General features: G+C 34.4%; 1 protein-coding gene across 1 annotated transcript in view; it reads left to right on the top strand.

The window, feature by feature from the left end:
• Window positions 1-1,773: 1,773 nt before the first annotated feature.
• The window catches only part of LOC117325307 (nucleoprotein TPR-like), a 55,333-nt gene continuing 40,969 nt past the window's right edge, over window positions 1,774-16,137 (top strand). Inside the window, exons 1-16 of the mRNA XM_033881428.1 lie at window positions 1,774-1,944; window positions 2,251-2,355; window positions 4,408-4,481; window positions 5,379-5,475; window positions 5,727-5,830; window positions 6,151-6,264; window positions 7,534-7,677; window positions 10,467-10,547; window positions 10,805-10,892; window positions 11,398-11,466; window positions 11,688-11,759; window positions 12,584-12,669; window positions 12,884-12,976; window positions 14,002-14,106; window positions 14,375-14,482; window positions 15,173-15,297. Coding sequence (XP_033737319.1) covers window positions 1,788-1,944; window positions 2,251-2,355; window positions 4,408-4,481; window positions 5,379-5,475; window positions 5,727-5,830; window positions 6,151-6,264; window positions 7,534-7,677; window positions 10,467-10,547; window positions 10,805-10,892; window positions 11,398-11,466; window positions 11,688-11,759; window positions 12,584-12,669; window positions 12,884-12,976; window positions 14,002-14,106; window positions 14,375-14,482; window positions 15,173-15,297 — 1,622 coding nt within the window. The 5' untranslated portion in view covers window positions 1,774-1,787. The remainder of the gene's footprint in view (window positions 1,945-2,250; window positions 2,356-4,407; window positions 4,482-5,378; window positions 5,476-5,726; window positions 5,831-6,150; window positions 6,265-7,533; window positions 7,678-10,466; window positions 10,548-10,804; window positions 10,893-11,397; window positions 11,467-11,687; window positions 11,760-12,583; window positions 12,670-12,883; window positions 12,977-14,001; window positions 14,107-14,374; window positions 14,483-15,172; window positions 15,298-16,137) is intronic.

Here is a 16,137-nt window from a genome sequence, read left to right as displayed (position 1 = left end):
ATTTCAAGTACTGTTTATATCATGTGATTGCATTTGTTTTCTTTGGGTCTTTATGATGGCGCGGAGCACCTCCAAAAAACTGACACTTTGCATTGTCCACACTGTTGGAATTACTCCTTTGTCCAATATACATGTATTTATGTAAAATGTGATCAACGTTGTTGTTTATTTCACATTTAAACGTGTCTGTAGACTCTGCATATGGACGTTTTTTTCCTGCGTGTATTGAAGGCACCATTGCTAAGAGAGAGGCAGAAGTAGTTAATTTGCTGCTCATCTCTTACGGTTTTGGTCTACGATAGGCCAATAACGGTGGTTCTTGGAATATCTGTTTGAGTTAAATTGCTGAAGACTTTATGATGCGCCAATGGCCTTGTAGAATAGATGGAAGTGGTGGCAAGTTTGGATGGAACGTGACAACACAAGGGACCCTATGTGTTGAAGTTCTGACTTTATATTCGAGAAGGCTGGCTCTGTCCAGTACCATGGTTTTGTCTATTCCCCGATTTATGAAAGTAGGTTTATATTTTCAATTGGTCTTAGATGAAAACTGATGAATTTGAAATTGTCTTCGTCTGGTGGCCTATTGAGTTGATGATGGGTCTACCCGGGTTTCCCGGTTTATGGATCTAAGGAAGGAGATAACTTCCCTGCTTGAGCATTTTCAATACTGTTTTAGAGTGCACCAATCGGCATCTAATACAAAACCTGAAAATCATATATTATATCAGAGACGTATATCTCGCATAATAATTAAGTTCTTTCTGTTTTATTGATGCTGTTGTGGTTTGTGCATGATTCAAGTTGGAGTAAAACAAATTAACTGGAAAGCAAAGTATGGCGCGGGAAGGATGTCATAATTAAATATTTTTGCCTAGGCAGAAATCGAATTTTGCCTAGGCAAAAATCGAATATTGCCTAAGCAAAAATAATATTGCCTAGGCAAAATTAGATTTCTGCCTAGGCAGAATTCGATTTTTGCCTAGGCAGAAATAATTTTGCCTAAGCATAAATCGAATATTGCCTAGGCTGAAATATTTTTGCCTAGGCAAAAATATTTAATTATGACATCCTTCCCGCGCCATAGCAAAGTAGCATTTTTGTAATCAGTTCGATATTTTTCTACTTCACATAAGGATTTTGGTTAAATTTACGTATCGCTCGGGCATATATATAGAGAATACATGGTCAGTGTCTTAAATATAAGCTGTATTTTGGCGAGGGTAAAGAAAGACAAAAGTGTTTCGCCGTGGCTCGCCACTTTCGTCTTTTTGTCCCGAGCCAAAAATACAGCTTATGTTTTAAGACACTGACCATGTACATGTATTCTATTTATCCTGCAACAGTAATTAAAAATAATCATTTTGAAGTAAACGGTATCAACACTAAATATATATTGTCGGAAACATCTTCACATTTTTGTAAATAACGTTTGACTCTTCGGTGAAATCTTTTGCATTTTAATATCAAAAGCACTTTATAATGGCCATTTGTCTTTTTTGCAACTAAGTGCAAAAGTTTTTGCACTATAGTTTTGCATTTTAAGTATTTTCTGTATTTTGTCCAAAACGGCCACCCATATGGCCATATGTGTAATGTGTCAGGTAATATTATTTTGAAAACTATTTAAAAACAAGAGAGATGTGTTGACATTCAGCTTTCCCTGCGACACCCAGAATCTGTTGTTAGTATTTCGTTTCGTAAAAAATTGGGTAACTAGTTTGAAATTTTATGTGACCGGATTCAGTGTAATTCTACTTCCGGTATAAATTCGCACATTTTTCAGAATGGCGGTTGTTCAATCGGTCTCTCAGCTTTTAGATTTATTAAAAGCTGAGACCGTATCGGACGATTTGACGGAAAAAATAACAACGTATATTGATTCTAAAGATAATGCAATCGATGAGTTCAAGACAAAATACGAGAGACTCCGTGTCGATGCAGGTAAGAAGTCAGTGCTGACCATAAACACAGGAAATTTTTATTTGTAAATTGGGCCGTGTAAACGGGGTGTAAATGTAGTTTATCATGTGTATATCTCTGCATTTAAACGAGAAAATGACATTTTGTTAGCTTATTGTTAAAAACACTTGATCACTTCATGGTTACAGAGGCACCTCGGCTCAACTGTTTTGTTGCATTAAGGATATTTATATAATATATAGATATGTTGTGAAATTGAACAGCAAAACAAAGTAAGTCTGTGCTGTTGCATATATAGTAGTATAGTGTTATTTGTCTGCTTTTCAGAACAAAAATATTTTGATATTGAACAACAGCTTATCAGCAGCAACGATAAACTAGAAACCGAGTCAACATCTAATGAAGAGCACAAACGCAGATTAGAAGAGTTGGGTAAGTACAAAATCATTCACCATGTCGTAATAGACCCACACGGCATCATGCACCCAGCAGACCCTAGGACAAGGCAAACACACCCCTATACCTATCTGCCACCAATGACACATGCAAATACTCCTTTTTCCCACACACAATAACACAATGGAACCTCCTCCCGGTGGCAGCAGTACAATGCACTACACTAGAGATCTTCAAGGCACATATACACAGTGCAGCCCTTGATGATCTCAAGCATACACCGTAAACACACCCTCATGTTTTTATCTTATAGTTTCCACTAAAAAAAAATTAATAAAAAAACCCCCTCTCACTGTACCTAAATTCCCTCACTTTTTTAACAGCATCCAACCAACAATTAACCAGTAATCGTCATTTTTGACGGAGGTCGTACCAAGAAGAAGAAGAAGTTAGAATGATGTTTCTCCCAATCTGTTACTGTTAAATCATGAATCTGTTGAGAGGCAGCCGATTTATTATAATGTGATACTTTGCATTGACATCCATGTGATAATTATAATGTATACCATTGCATCACATCATTGTGGTGTCCTTCAAAATGTTGCCATTTAGTTTTAACAAAGTAGATGTAATGACCATGAAATGATAATCAACTCTTACCTAGCATCTGGTACACATAATTAAGCAGGGATACATATAGAGGAATTAGAGTCCCTTTTGGAGTTTGGAGACTGACCTATATGCATAGTGTGCACTGTTGTATTTGTGGACTGACGAGTTGTGAAGTTGACTACCACTACCATATATGATATTATTATTATACTATGCAGGCATTAGGTAAAATTGGATATATTTGATCAGAGGTTTCCTATTTGATGCAAAATTGATTAAACTTTTAAAAATAATTTTGCATTAAAGTAAAACTTGATCAAGCAAAAAGATTAAACTTAATCAGTGCCTGTGGAATTCATGCCTCTTTCAACTGCTAAAATAAAGATTGGATGAGTATTTGTGGAGAAAAATAGGTAGTATATTTCGATAATTTTGCTATCTACTAACACTGATTAAAGCAGCCTTTATGTAATCTGCGATAATTCATGCAAAATTGATCAGTTTGATCAAAATTATATGCTACAGGAACTTATCAGTGCCTTTGGAATCTATTGAGCTTTTTACTGTTCAAAATATTGAAAGGATTGTCTTTAGAGAAAAGTGATGTACATTATGATAGTATATTTCTAGAACCCTAGAACAAACAATATATCAGTATATTTCTAGAACCCTAAAACAAACAATATACACAATGTATCATGTTTTTTCACACACTATGTAATGGAATACAGCTATCAGCAAAATTAAAAATATCAATAAATAAAATTCCTAATTTACCAAAGATTTAATATAGTATATGTTGTTCAACCACCTAGTATCAACAATATATAGTTAAACATATGATAGCATATAATACTCTATTTGAACGACATATAATACTCTATTTGAAAGAATTGTATAGGATCGCATGCCGTTTTGACTCGCTGTTCCATTGTATAAAATCACTAGAGGCACAATAAAACGGTAAGTTAACTCGATGTCATCTTGCTACGTCATTACTAGCAAATAGATACACTTTCCAATCTCTCTATACGTCCTTGACACAAGACCATTATCTTCAATAAAAAATACTTTTTCTAAGCAGATAAATGAGAATTGTTGTCAGCAAACGTCAAGATCATGCATTTTCAGGTTTTTATATCAAAATCCAGGAGACTGATTTAAATTGCTCACGAAAGGTTCCAAAGTCTATGTCACCCAGACGCTTGAGGAATTCTGAACACTAGCACACAAAATATATACACTGCATGCAACACAAGAAACAAAAGATTTCACAGTAACACTGACAGAGAATTTCATAACAGAGAGATGCCCCCTAGACACATTTTGTAGATAATACTTGATACATCTATAAGTTCTAATATGGGACCCCATTTTCTTATTTGCCATTTTAGTCTTGAATGTCCAAAATCAGGAAAAGGAGAAATGTTTAAGTTTGTAATGGTTTTATAATCCTAAATTATTTCCTTTTTGCAGAAAAGAAATACAATGAAGCAGAATCTAAAAGAAAAAGTTTACAGGAATCCCAAGACAACTCGTTATCTACAAATGTGAGTGAATGAGAAACTGTGTAGTTTTTGACACATATGTGCATGCAAGATCATGGTGTTACTTTTCCAATGGCACTGTCTGTGGCAATGTCATCAACTTTTCACTTTAAAGTTTTGTGTTTAGATTTGGTGCTCAAAAACAGACTTGATATATAGTGAACATCTCAACACAGCTATCATTTACAGAATATCATCCAGAATTTATGGTCCAGTGACTGGGAATCTGGACTGTTTTGTGTTCAGCTCATGATATTTTTTCAAAAAGTATCAAATGTTATTTCAACCAAACCTGGAATATAGTTGCATTGTGGTTTTGACATCTCATCACACCCTACAGATTACTTGAGTTTTAATTTTTTGTATTTCTGGGTAATTAAAACCATAAATTTTTGGAAATTGATTACCCATGTGAAATCTTTTTTTGCTTCTCCAATTGATTTATAAAATGATTCAGAGCCAAATTGGAGAGAACTCTATCATTCATAAATTAGATATACTTTTCAGTAAGAGTGATTTTTGAGATATGAATGATATATTTAGGTGAATTTTGAGAATTAGTATTATTATGAAATTAGTGTACTCACAAAGTTGGACAGACAAGACATATACAATGTAATTAGTAATACGTGTAATTCTTGTTAGACTTACTATACTGGCCAAGCAGGATAGGAGAGACATATAATTATGTGTAATTCTTGTGTATAAATGATATAGATAACCCTGTATCAAGTGTTTTAATTAGTTGTAATTAATGGACAACATTTTCCAGTTAAACATTGGTAATGTTTTTGAAACAGAATCAATCTCTATTTGTATGTTTGACAGAAAGTCAATTACAGAAATTCTGTTACATTTTCATTTTTGACAATTTTGTGATGTTCGATCATTTGTTTACAGCTTCGTCTCAGCAAGTCCAATGAACAGCTGGAGCTGGACAAGAGGGATTTAAGTGTCTTACTGGAGAAGAGAAACAAAGAAATTGATAGAATTAATGGTAAATGTGATGATTGTCAATTATTTTATGTCTGAAAATTTCAAATGTGCTACAAAATCGTTTTCACTGTATTTGAATGAGATTTTGTGCATTTAGCATACAATGTAAGTGGTAACAATATGTTTATTTATGACAGCAATTGTGTCAGTAACGGTCTGATGTACAGTTTTTATCTGTTGTTTGGCTGTAGATGTTTTGTAGTTTTTGTTTGTGATGGTCTTTAATAATATCCATTTAATGTTTTATCACAGAGGAATGGAAGGAACTAACAGAAAAAGTGTCCAGAGCCAACACAGAGAAATGTGAAGCTCAGGCAAAACTCGCAGAGGTTCAGAACCAGAGTGTGACATTGGAGGTATGGCATATTTTTTTCTGATAGTGTCAGTGATTTTTGCTGCTGACTTTTATACAATATCTGATTTTCCATGCAACCAAAACTTTCAGGCTTTTTAACTGTCATTACAGGGATGTTGTACTATTAGTTTCAACCATTAAAAGGCAATGGAACAGGTGTCAATTATGTATCACTATCTCTTGGTAAATTTGACTTTACTCTCTGTCTTAACTGAAGATCGATGTATTGTATAGGAAGAACTAGTAATACAGCCCTCGTCGACAGAATTTGATTCCTAACACAATTATAACACAATTTGATGTGAAATATGTGCTGTACAGTTTCAGAATAAGCGACTGGAGCAGGAAAAGAATCAGATACAGAAGCAGTTGGATCTGTTGGACAAACAACTCTCGGAGAAAACTAATGAGCTCCTTAATGTCAAAAAGGAACAAGTAAGTTTTAGGAAAAGTTGTATGGAAGAAATCATTTAAAACAATGTATATTTTTATTCTCTACTGCATAAAGAATAGTTTTATAATGGACAAAAGTATTGTAATTGTGATGTAATGTTTTGTAGAATTTTGTTTTTATCTGTAAGCTTTATTAGTCCCCTATTAGGAACTGGGGAGGGGGAATATAGTTTTGCATTGTATCTGTCTTCCTATCCATCCTTCCATCTGTCTTCCTATCCATCCTTCTATCTGTCTTCCTATCCGTCCTTCCATCTGTCTTCCTAACTATCCTTCCATCTGTCTTCCTATCCATCCTTCCATCTGTCTTCCTATCCATCCTTCCATTTGTCTTCCTATCTATCCTTCCATTTGTCTTCCTATCCATCCTTCCATTTGTCTTCCTATCCATCCTTCCATCTGTCTTCCTATCCATCCTTCCATCTGTCTTCCTATCCATCCTTCCATTTGTCTTCCTATCCATCCTTCCATCTGTCTTCCTATCCATCCTTCCATCTGTCTTCCTATCCGCCCTTCCATCTGCCCTTCTGCCATTATCTTGCTTGTGCTCTATCTCCTACACTTCTTGACCAAGCACCTCATACTTAGTACATGAGTTCACCAAGGTAAAGCAGTGTGATGTGTCAAAATTAGGTAACTCTGACCTTCATTTTGACCTTTGACCTACATCGAAAGAAAATTTGTCCGAGCTCTATTGCATTTTTACACTGACCTATAATTTAACCTTAAACCAACACCAAAGGAAAAGTTTGTCAGGGCTGTATATCATGGAACAAGATTGTTTGTTACTTATTATCTATGTATCACATCCGGTGGGGGAATGTAATTTGCTGAATTATTCATCTGTAATTTTATAAAACGTCACATTCAAATCAGAATTAAATATAGGGTGGTACTGTGGTAACACTTTTACTTAGGTGGCCGGGGTTTGATTCCCAGATTGAACATGAAAAGGTATAGGGTCACCTGGCCCGACCATGTGGGTTTTCCAAGGTACTCAGGTTTCCTCCCACATTAAGACCTCTCATGCACTTCTATCTGATATAAAAGTGGATATAACTTGTTTTGCAATTGTTGTAAAATAGATAAAGTTTACCGAGTTTGACATTCACACAGCTTCAAATTCCTGTACTCCTACAATGCTCAAACAGTAAACAAATATACAGAAAATGTTTTGATAAACTTATCAGTTTCATAATATTTGATTTCCAGATTTTTGTTTAAAAAGAGATTTCACTTGATCTAATTCAGACAGCCAGCCTTTTGGAAACTCAGAGCAAGTTGGAAGAAAAAGTAGGCGAGAACGGCTTCCTCCAGGAAACAATTGAGGCCCTTAAGACATCTCAGGGAGAACAAGCTTCAAAGATTGATGGGCTTATACAGAAACTTAAGGATGTAAGATAATTCGTAGGGTTATACAAAAACTGAAGGATGTAAGATAATTCATAGGGTTCTACAGAAACTGAAGGATTTACAATAACTCAGGGGGTTATATAGAAACTTAAGGATGTAAGATAATTCATAGGGTTACACAGAAACTGAAGGATGTAAGATAATTCATAGGGTTTATACAGAAACTTAAGGATGTAAGATAATTCATAGGGTTATACAGAAACTTAAGGATGCAAGATAATCCATAGGGTTTATACAGAAACTTAAGGATGTAAGATAATTCATAGGGTTATACAGAAACTGAAGGATGTAAGATAATTCATAGGGTTATACAAAAACTTAAGGATGTAAGATAATTCATAGGGTTATACAAAAACTGAAGGATGTAGGATAATTCATAGGGTTATACAAAAACAAGGATGTAAGATAATTCATAGGGTTATACAGAAACTGAACGATGTAAGATAATTCATAGGGTTATACAGAAACTGAACAATGTAAGATAATTCGTCGGGTTATACAGAAACTTCAGGATGCAAGATAATCCATAGGGTTCTACAGAAACTTAAGGATGTAAGATAATTCATAGGGTTATACAAAAACAAGGATGTAAGATAATTCATAGGATTATACAGAAACTTAAGGATGTAAGATAATTCATAGGGTTATACAAAAACAAGGATGTAAGATAATTCATAGGGTTATGCAGAAACTGAAGGATGTAAGATAATTCATAGGGTTATACAGAAACTGAAGGATGTAAGATAATTCATAGGGTTATACGGAAACAAGGATGTAAGATAATTCATAGGGTTCTACAGAAACTGAAGGATGTAAGATAATTCATAGGGTTACACAGAAACTGAAGGATGTAAGATAATTCATAGGGTTATACAGAAACTTAAGGATGTAAGATAATTGATAGGGTTATACAGAAACTGAAGGATGTAAGATAATTCATAGGTTACCCAGAAACTGAAGGATGTAAGATAATTCATAGGGTTATACAGAAACTTAAGGATGTAAGATAATTCGTAGGGTTATACAGAAACTGAAGGATTTACGATAATTCATAGGGTTATAAATACAAAAACAAGGATGCAAGATAATTCGTAGGGTTATACAGAAACTTAAGGATGTAAGATAATTCATAGGGTTATACAAAAACAAGGATGTAAGATAATTCATAGGGTTATACAAAAACAAGGATGTAAGATAATTCGTAGGGTTATACAGAAACTGAAGGATGTTTGATAATTCATAGGGTTATACAGAAACTGAAGGATGTAAGATAATTCAAAGGGTTATACAGAAACTGAACGATGTAAGATAATTCATAGGGTTATACAGAAACTGACGGATGTAAGATAATTCATAGGGTTATACAGAAACTTAAGGATGTAAGAGAATTCATAGGGTTATACAAAAACAAGGATGTAAGATAATTCATAGGGTTATGCAGAAACTGAAGGATGTAAGATAATTCATAGGGTTATACAGAAACTGAAGGATGTAAGATAATTCATAGGGTTATACAAAAACAAGGATGTAAGATAATTCATAGGGTTATGCAGAAACTGAAGGATGTAAGATAATTCATAGGGTTACACAGAAACTGAAGGATGTAAGAAAATTCGTAGGGTTATACAGAAACTTAAGGATGTAAGATAATTGATAGGGTTATACAGAAACTGAAGGATGTAAGATAATTCATAGGTTACCCAGAAACTGAAGGATGTAAGATAATTCATAGGGTTATACAGAAACTTAAGGATGTAAGATAATTCGTAGGGTTATACAGAAACTGAAGGATTTACGATAATTCATAGGGTTATAAATACAAAAACAAGGATGCAAGATAATTCGTAGGGTTATACAGAAACTTAAGGATGTAAGATAATTCATAGGGTTATACAAAAACAAGGATGTAAGATAATTCATAGGGTTATACAAAAACAAGGATGTAAGATAATTCGTAGGGTTATACAGAAACTGAAGGATGTTTGATAATTCATAGGGTTATACAGAAACTGAAGGATGTAAGATAATTCAAAGGGTTATACAGAAACTGAACGATGTAAGATAATTCATAGGGTTATACAGAAACTGACGGATGTAAGATAATTCATAGGGTTATACAGAAACTTAAGGATGTAAGATAATTCATAGGGTTATACAAAAACTGAAGGATGTAAGATAATTCATAGGGTTATACAGAAACTTAAGGATGTAAGATAATTGATAGGGTTATACAGAAACTTAAGGATGTAAGATAATTCATAGGGTTATACAGAAACTTAAGGATGTAAGATAATTCATAGGGTTATACAGAAACTTAAGGATGTAAGATAATTGATAGGGTTATACAGAAACTTAAGGATGTAAGATAATTCATAGGGTTATACAGAAACTGAAGGATGTAAGATAATTTGTAGGGTTAAACAGAAACTGAAGGATGTAGGTAACTTTTGGAGTTAAACAGAAACTAAAGAATGTAAGATAACTTATAGGGTTTATAGCATTACTAAATTGTGTATTAAAGATAATTAGATGATGGTGTAGAAACTGAAAATTTTTTAATGATTGGTCACTGATGCAAATAAAAGATATTGGAAAATACAGCCATAGTCAATAGTCAGTTAGCAATTTAATACAAAATGTTGGCTTAATAGAAGTTAATGTTAGAATTGGAAATTTAATGAAGTTGTGAATATGTTGTTTAAAGAAAAAAAACATATACACCAACCTTCTTCACTCTATATTGGTATCAAATTAACAAACTGGATTTTCAGGCAAGAAATGGGATGGCTCAATCAGAGGACCAGTTTAACCAGGAGCTGCAGGCAAAAGGTCGCCTTATTGACCTGTACAAGGTTAGTGTAAAAATGAGACAAGGTTTATCTTATAGAGCTGTACATGTACAAGGTTAGCTAACAGTACAACTTAAACTACAGTGTATAGCCTAACTTTTACTTTCGCCCACTCATGTCAACATGGTGAAACAGTAATAAGTTACCTATTTCTTTTAAAATAATGTTCCCATAATAAAATATTTCACTGCTGTGATCCTATGGTGTGTTATTTACTGTTTTATGATTTAGCAGTTTGTAGATATAAAGTTCTGTTACAGACATCTAAGGATGAAGCGGAAAACAAAGTGAAGGAGTTGACAAGTGCTGTGGAAGAATTAAGAGTGCTGTTGAAGGAAGCCGCCAATGGTATGATATACTGTAGTTTTATGGTTTAATGTTATTAGTGTGCAGATCATATTTTGTCTTTGTGATGTCCTCTTCTGTTCAGATCTTATTCAGGTATAATTTATCTGAAGGTAATCGTCTGCTGCAAGGAAGATTTCTTTTTTGACCCCCATGATTAATAATGAGAAATATTGCTGTCTTGAAAGTTGGCCATTAAGATAGTGTAGACCTCTTCTTAGAAAACAAAGAAACCTTTGATACTGAAGTGTTCGGTGTGAAGTTTCATGCCAATCTGAAAACAAAGATTGCCACTCTGACTTCTGATCGACCGAGATAATTTCATGACTTCTGATCGACCCAAGACAATTTCAGCTTTTTGTTGATAACACCTAGAGGGATTGATTTCAGTTTACTGGCAAAGATAAAATCTGCAGAAATCCAATTTACCTGAAGCATCACTGACCATGTAACTTGTGTACTCATTCAGGACAAAAATGAATTAATTGGTGTGTGATTTTACTTTCAGCTCATACTGAACTTGAAAACTTGAAGGAGGAGGAAGCAAAACACTTCAAAGTAGACATAGAAAGCCGAGGTACAGTACTGCAAAGATGAGAGTATACTTACAGAAGACAACTTAACAGCAAAGCTAAATAAACAGCTTTTTGAAAGACATTAACCACACTTATTTACCAGGGTAAAACAGAAAAAAGATAACTGAAAGAACCTTCTTGGTACAAACTTTATTCATCTCTCATGATTTCCGTTCTTTGTTTGACAACAGTGATTTCTATATAATGTTGTTTTATTTTACAGAGGAGACAATCGAGAAGCTAAGACAGGAACTGGTCAATGCTAATGATCTTCTTGAACAGACTAAGAATAGAAGTAAGTACACAGGGAAACATGTGCTCCCTGTAGTTTATTTGGGTCATCTGACCAGAAAGATCATGTGGTCAGGATGACCTATATCCATCTCTTTTTTTTCGTTGTCATGCACAATATGCCATCCATACACTTTTCACATTTGAAACTTTTCCTCAAGTTCTACCAGTGGTATTCGGCTCAAACTTACCTGAAATGATCCTGAGATGATCCTGATCAAGTGTTGTTATTTTCCGCATCATTCCGAAATCCAAGATGGCCTACCATTATGAAAATACCTTTTAAACTTCTTCTCCAGTTCCACTGGTTGTTATTTTCAGGGTCAGTACAAAGAAAAATATGGCCACCATCTTGAAAAATACATTTTAAACTTTTCCAGTTCCACTGGTGCCATTGAGCTGGAAATTGGTAGGGCTGTAAAGGAAGCAGAGCCAAAAAAGTGTTGATATATTCAGGTTCATAAAAACTTTGACTTCGGCCATGGCAGCCATTCTTTAATATGATTGCACAATCGTGATTTTCATGAATAACACATTTTAAACTTAAGTTTCAATGATGGGATTCAGCTCTAACTTACCTGAAATGATCCTGAGATAGTCCTAGCCAAGTGTTGTTATTTGTCATGGCCAACAGTAACACTATACTAGCTTCTGAGAATGTATACTACAATAGTACAAGGGCCTTTGGAGTCGGATGAGTGTTAATGCCTATTGGCCTCATGTTAGTACAGATTCTAGTCAGTCACTATGAGCTGTTAATATTAGCTGATATTAATTGAAATTGTTGGACATTTCTACAACTCCGTATTACATGTTTTCCTTCGACAGTTGCCAGTGAAGAACAGGTAGAGAGTATGTTCCCTACAGCTGCTGTTACAAGTAAAGTTTTGAAATCTGGAATGTCTCTCACTCAGGTAAGTTGCTTATTTTTCCATATGTGTACACAGTATACTGATGTATGGTTTGCTCTTGTATTTGACAGATGTGTAAATTTGTCATTGTATTTGATAGTTGTGTAATACTTGTCATTTCATTTGACAGATGTGAGATATTTGTCTTTGTGTTTGACAGATGCGAGATGTTTGTCCTTGTGTTTGACAGTGAGATTTTTGTCCTTTTATTTGACAGATCTACAATGAATATGTTCAGGCCTCTGATGCTTTAATGCTTGAGAAGGAAGAAAATCAGCGCCTCAACCAGTACCTAACACAAATTCTTCAGGTAAGAGCGTCATTATCTGATACAAAGTCTTCAGACATCTAATACCTTGTCTATATTTTTAAAGAAAATAATAACTTTGTAATAACTTGATGATACAGAAATATAATCTTTACAATACATAGATTATAAAGAGTTTGATTGCTGCAAAACAAAAATTCAAAACTTTATTGTACTAATTTGGGCACAGAGGACACAGCGTTTTTGTGTAAAGTCCAAATAATTGCAGAGTTATGGATTGAGGTGAAAATAAAGCAAAATAATATGAGAGGGAAGTTGAGGGGATGATGTGACGATGTTGGAATCTCAAAAGGTGCCTATGATTGACTTTGAGAAATTGTAACATCAGGAATTAAAAATGAGTGGTTGTAGTATTGATTATATAAATAAATCAGACGAGACACCTGGAATGATTGATTATATATTGATTAGGCGAGACAGCTGGAATGATTGATTATATATTGATCAGACGAGACACCTGGAATGATTGATTATATATTGATCAGACGAGACACCCGGAATGATTGATTTTATATTGATCAGACGAGACACCCGGAATGATTGATTATTTATTGATCAAACGAGACACCCGGAATGATTGATTATATATTGATCAGACGAGACACCCGGAATGATTGATTATTTATTGATTGGACGAGACACCTGGAATGATTGATTATATATTGATTGGACGAGACACCTGGAATGATTGATTATATATTGATCAGACGAGACACCTGGAATGATTGGTTATATATTGATTGGACGAGACACCTGGAATGATTGGTTATATATTAATCAGACAAGACACCTGGAATGATTGGTTATATATTGATCAGACGAGACACCTGGAATGATTGATTATATATTGATTGGACGAGACACCTGGAATGATTGGTTATATATTGATCAGACAAGACACCTGGAATGATTGGTTATATATTGATCAGACAAGACACCTGGAATGATTGGTTATATATTGATCAGACAAGACAACTTGTTAAGTCTGTACTGCTGTTGTTTTACAGGAAATAGAGGAGAAAGCACCTCTACTGAAGAAACAAAGACAAGACTATGAAAGTTCTCTGGCAAACATCGAACAGCTGACCAGGCAACTAGACTCTTCAATGCTGGTAAGTGATGTCTTCATTCTCTTTTGATAAACCCCAACGGTCAACAAGACTGAAGTATTAAATGGAATGTTAGTATTCCTGCTGGTACTACTCTGGCTTGTTCCTGTGAAAGTTTTCATTGCTAGTGTTGAGTTTTGATAATATGTTCCCAGTATATATATCTATGTTAGATTTTTGCAAAATCTTCTTTTCATTATTTCACGAAACTGCCACTTTCACCAATGCTTGTTGATATTTGTGAAATGATTTTACATTTGTCTGTATTCAGGAATCTCAAAATCTAAGAATTGAAGCAGATGACATCAATAGAAAGTATAATCACATGCAGCGAGAGAACCAGAAGCTCCAACTTCAGACAAATGATCTGTCGAAACAGGTAACACAATTAACATCCAGTTAATTATTTCACGATGATTCAAGCTGATCTTATTTTTCCGAAAATTGACATTTAACCCTGATGTATATTTGTGTTTCCTGCAAAAAGCAGGCGACATAAAAGTATATCACTATATCGGGGTCAGTGTCATTGGCTGTGTTTTCCGCACAGATGTTTCCGTGCGATAACTCAAGTTCCCTTGGGTCGATCAAACTCAAACTTTATAAAGATCTTCCTTAAAGGTCAAAGGTCAAGGTCACTGTTCCTAAAAAATAGAAAATTTGTTACTTTTTGATAATGCAAGTTCCTAATGGTCCATCAAACTCAATTTTCATGCAGTTGCATTGGATTTTTTTTTTTTACTAGTTCAAAGGTCAAGGTCACTGTTACTATAAATAGAAAATCTGTTTCCATGAAATAACTCCAGTTCTCAGTAAAGCTCAAACTTCTTGAGATGCTTATTTACCAAAGTTTCTGCTGTGTATTGCTGAATTTTGAGCATATTTGAGTGATGCTGCTCTTGCTTACTTTCAACATTATTTCTTGATGTGAAAAATATATCTTTTTCTTCGTAATTGCCCAACATGCTGTGCCGCCAACACATCCACTCCTGTTGAATTCTTGTCTGTATTAAACTTCGTATGTACATAGAAGCTTGTTATCCTGTGTTTTCTGTTTCTGTGACAATAGCTGCGTTACATCCTGAAGGAGATGGCTGAGTTACGGGGAGGACGCGTTGTTAGGGACGTAGAACAGTCATCCACAGAGGTCAGCAGTTCCTCCCAGGTTATCAGTGATAAACTTGTCACCTTTAGGTAAGTAGTGGATTATTCAAGGTCGGAAGGTCATTAGATCATATCAATCTTTAGTCATTGTTTTATTCAATACATATATAGTTAGTTTCTTGAATATATGGAAGCATCTGACATCACCTTTTATTGAAGCAGATTAAAATGTAAAACAATTATTGATTTAAGTTATTGATTAAGATAGATTTAGAGAAAGTCTTGCATGCCAATGTTGCATGCATACAATTGAGTTCACCTACATCCTCATTAAGTATATAGATACATCATGTACTATACATTATACAAGTTTTCAGTTTTATTGCTTTCATGGTTACCTTGGAAACAAATTGTCAAAAGTCACTGAGTTCAGAGTTGCTGGAGTATTTCTCCAAAATTCTTCAAGACTACTTCACAAAACTTTCTACACACATCATATTTCTTTGAGTACCATGGAAACAGTCAAACTTGTTTAAGTATTAATTGCCAGAGCATATCCCTTTTCAAATAATTCCCCCAAACTTCCCACACACATCAATTGAGTGTCGTGGTAGTGCCTTTAGTAGTATTTAGTTTTATATTTCTTACCATAGAAACAGATAGTTTAACTGATTCCAGCATCTCTGAAACATATCTCCAAAGCTGTTTGAAATATTTCATTAAACTTTCGATTCAAGCATCTCTGGAACATATCTCCAAAGCTGTTTGAAATAGCTTCATTAAACTTTCGATTCCAGCATCTCTGGAACATATCTTCAAAGCTGTTTGAAATAGTTCATTAAACTTCCTACACCCCCAATTATAAGTGGTTACCAGTAACTTGCTGTGGATTGATGATTTACTTACAGATACTCTAGATTACTCCTCTTT

Source organism: Pecten maximus, chromosome 4 (assembly GCF_902652985.1).
Source record: "Pecten maximus chromosome 4, xPecMax1.1, whole genome shotgun sequence".
Classification (NCBI taxonomy): domain Eukaryota; kingdom Metazoa; phylum Mollusca; class Bivalvia; order Pectinida; family Pectinidae; genus Pecten; species Pecten maximus.
The sequence above is the reverse complement of the archived record's forward strand: the minus strand, read 5'-3'. Positions and strand labels throughout refer to the sequence as shown.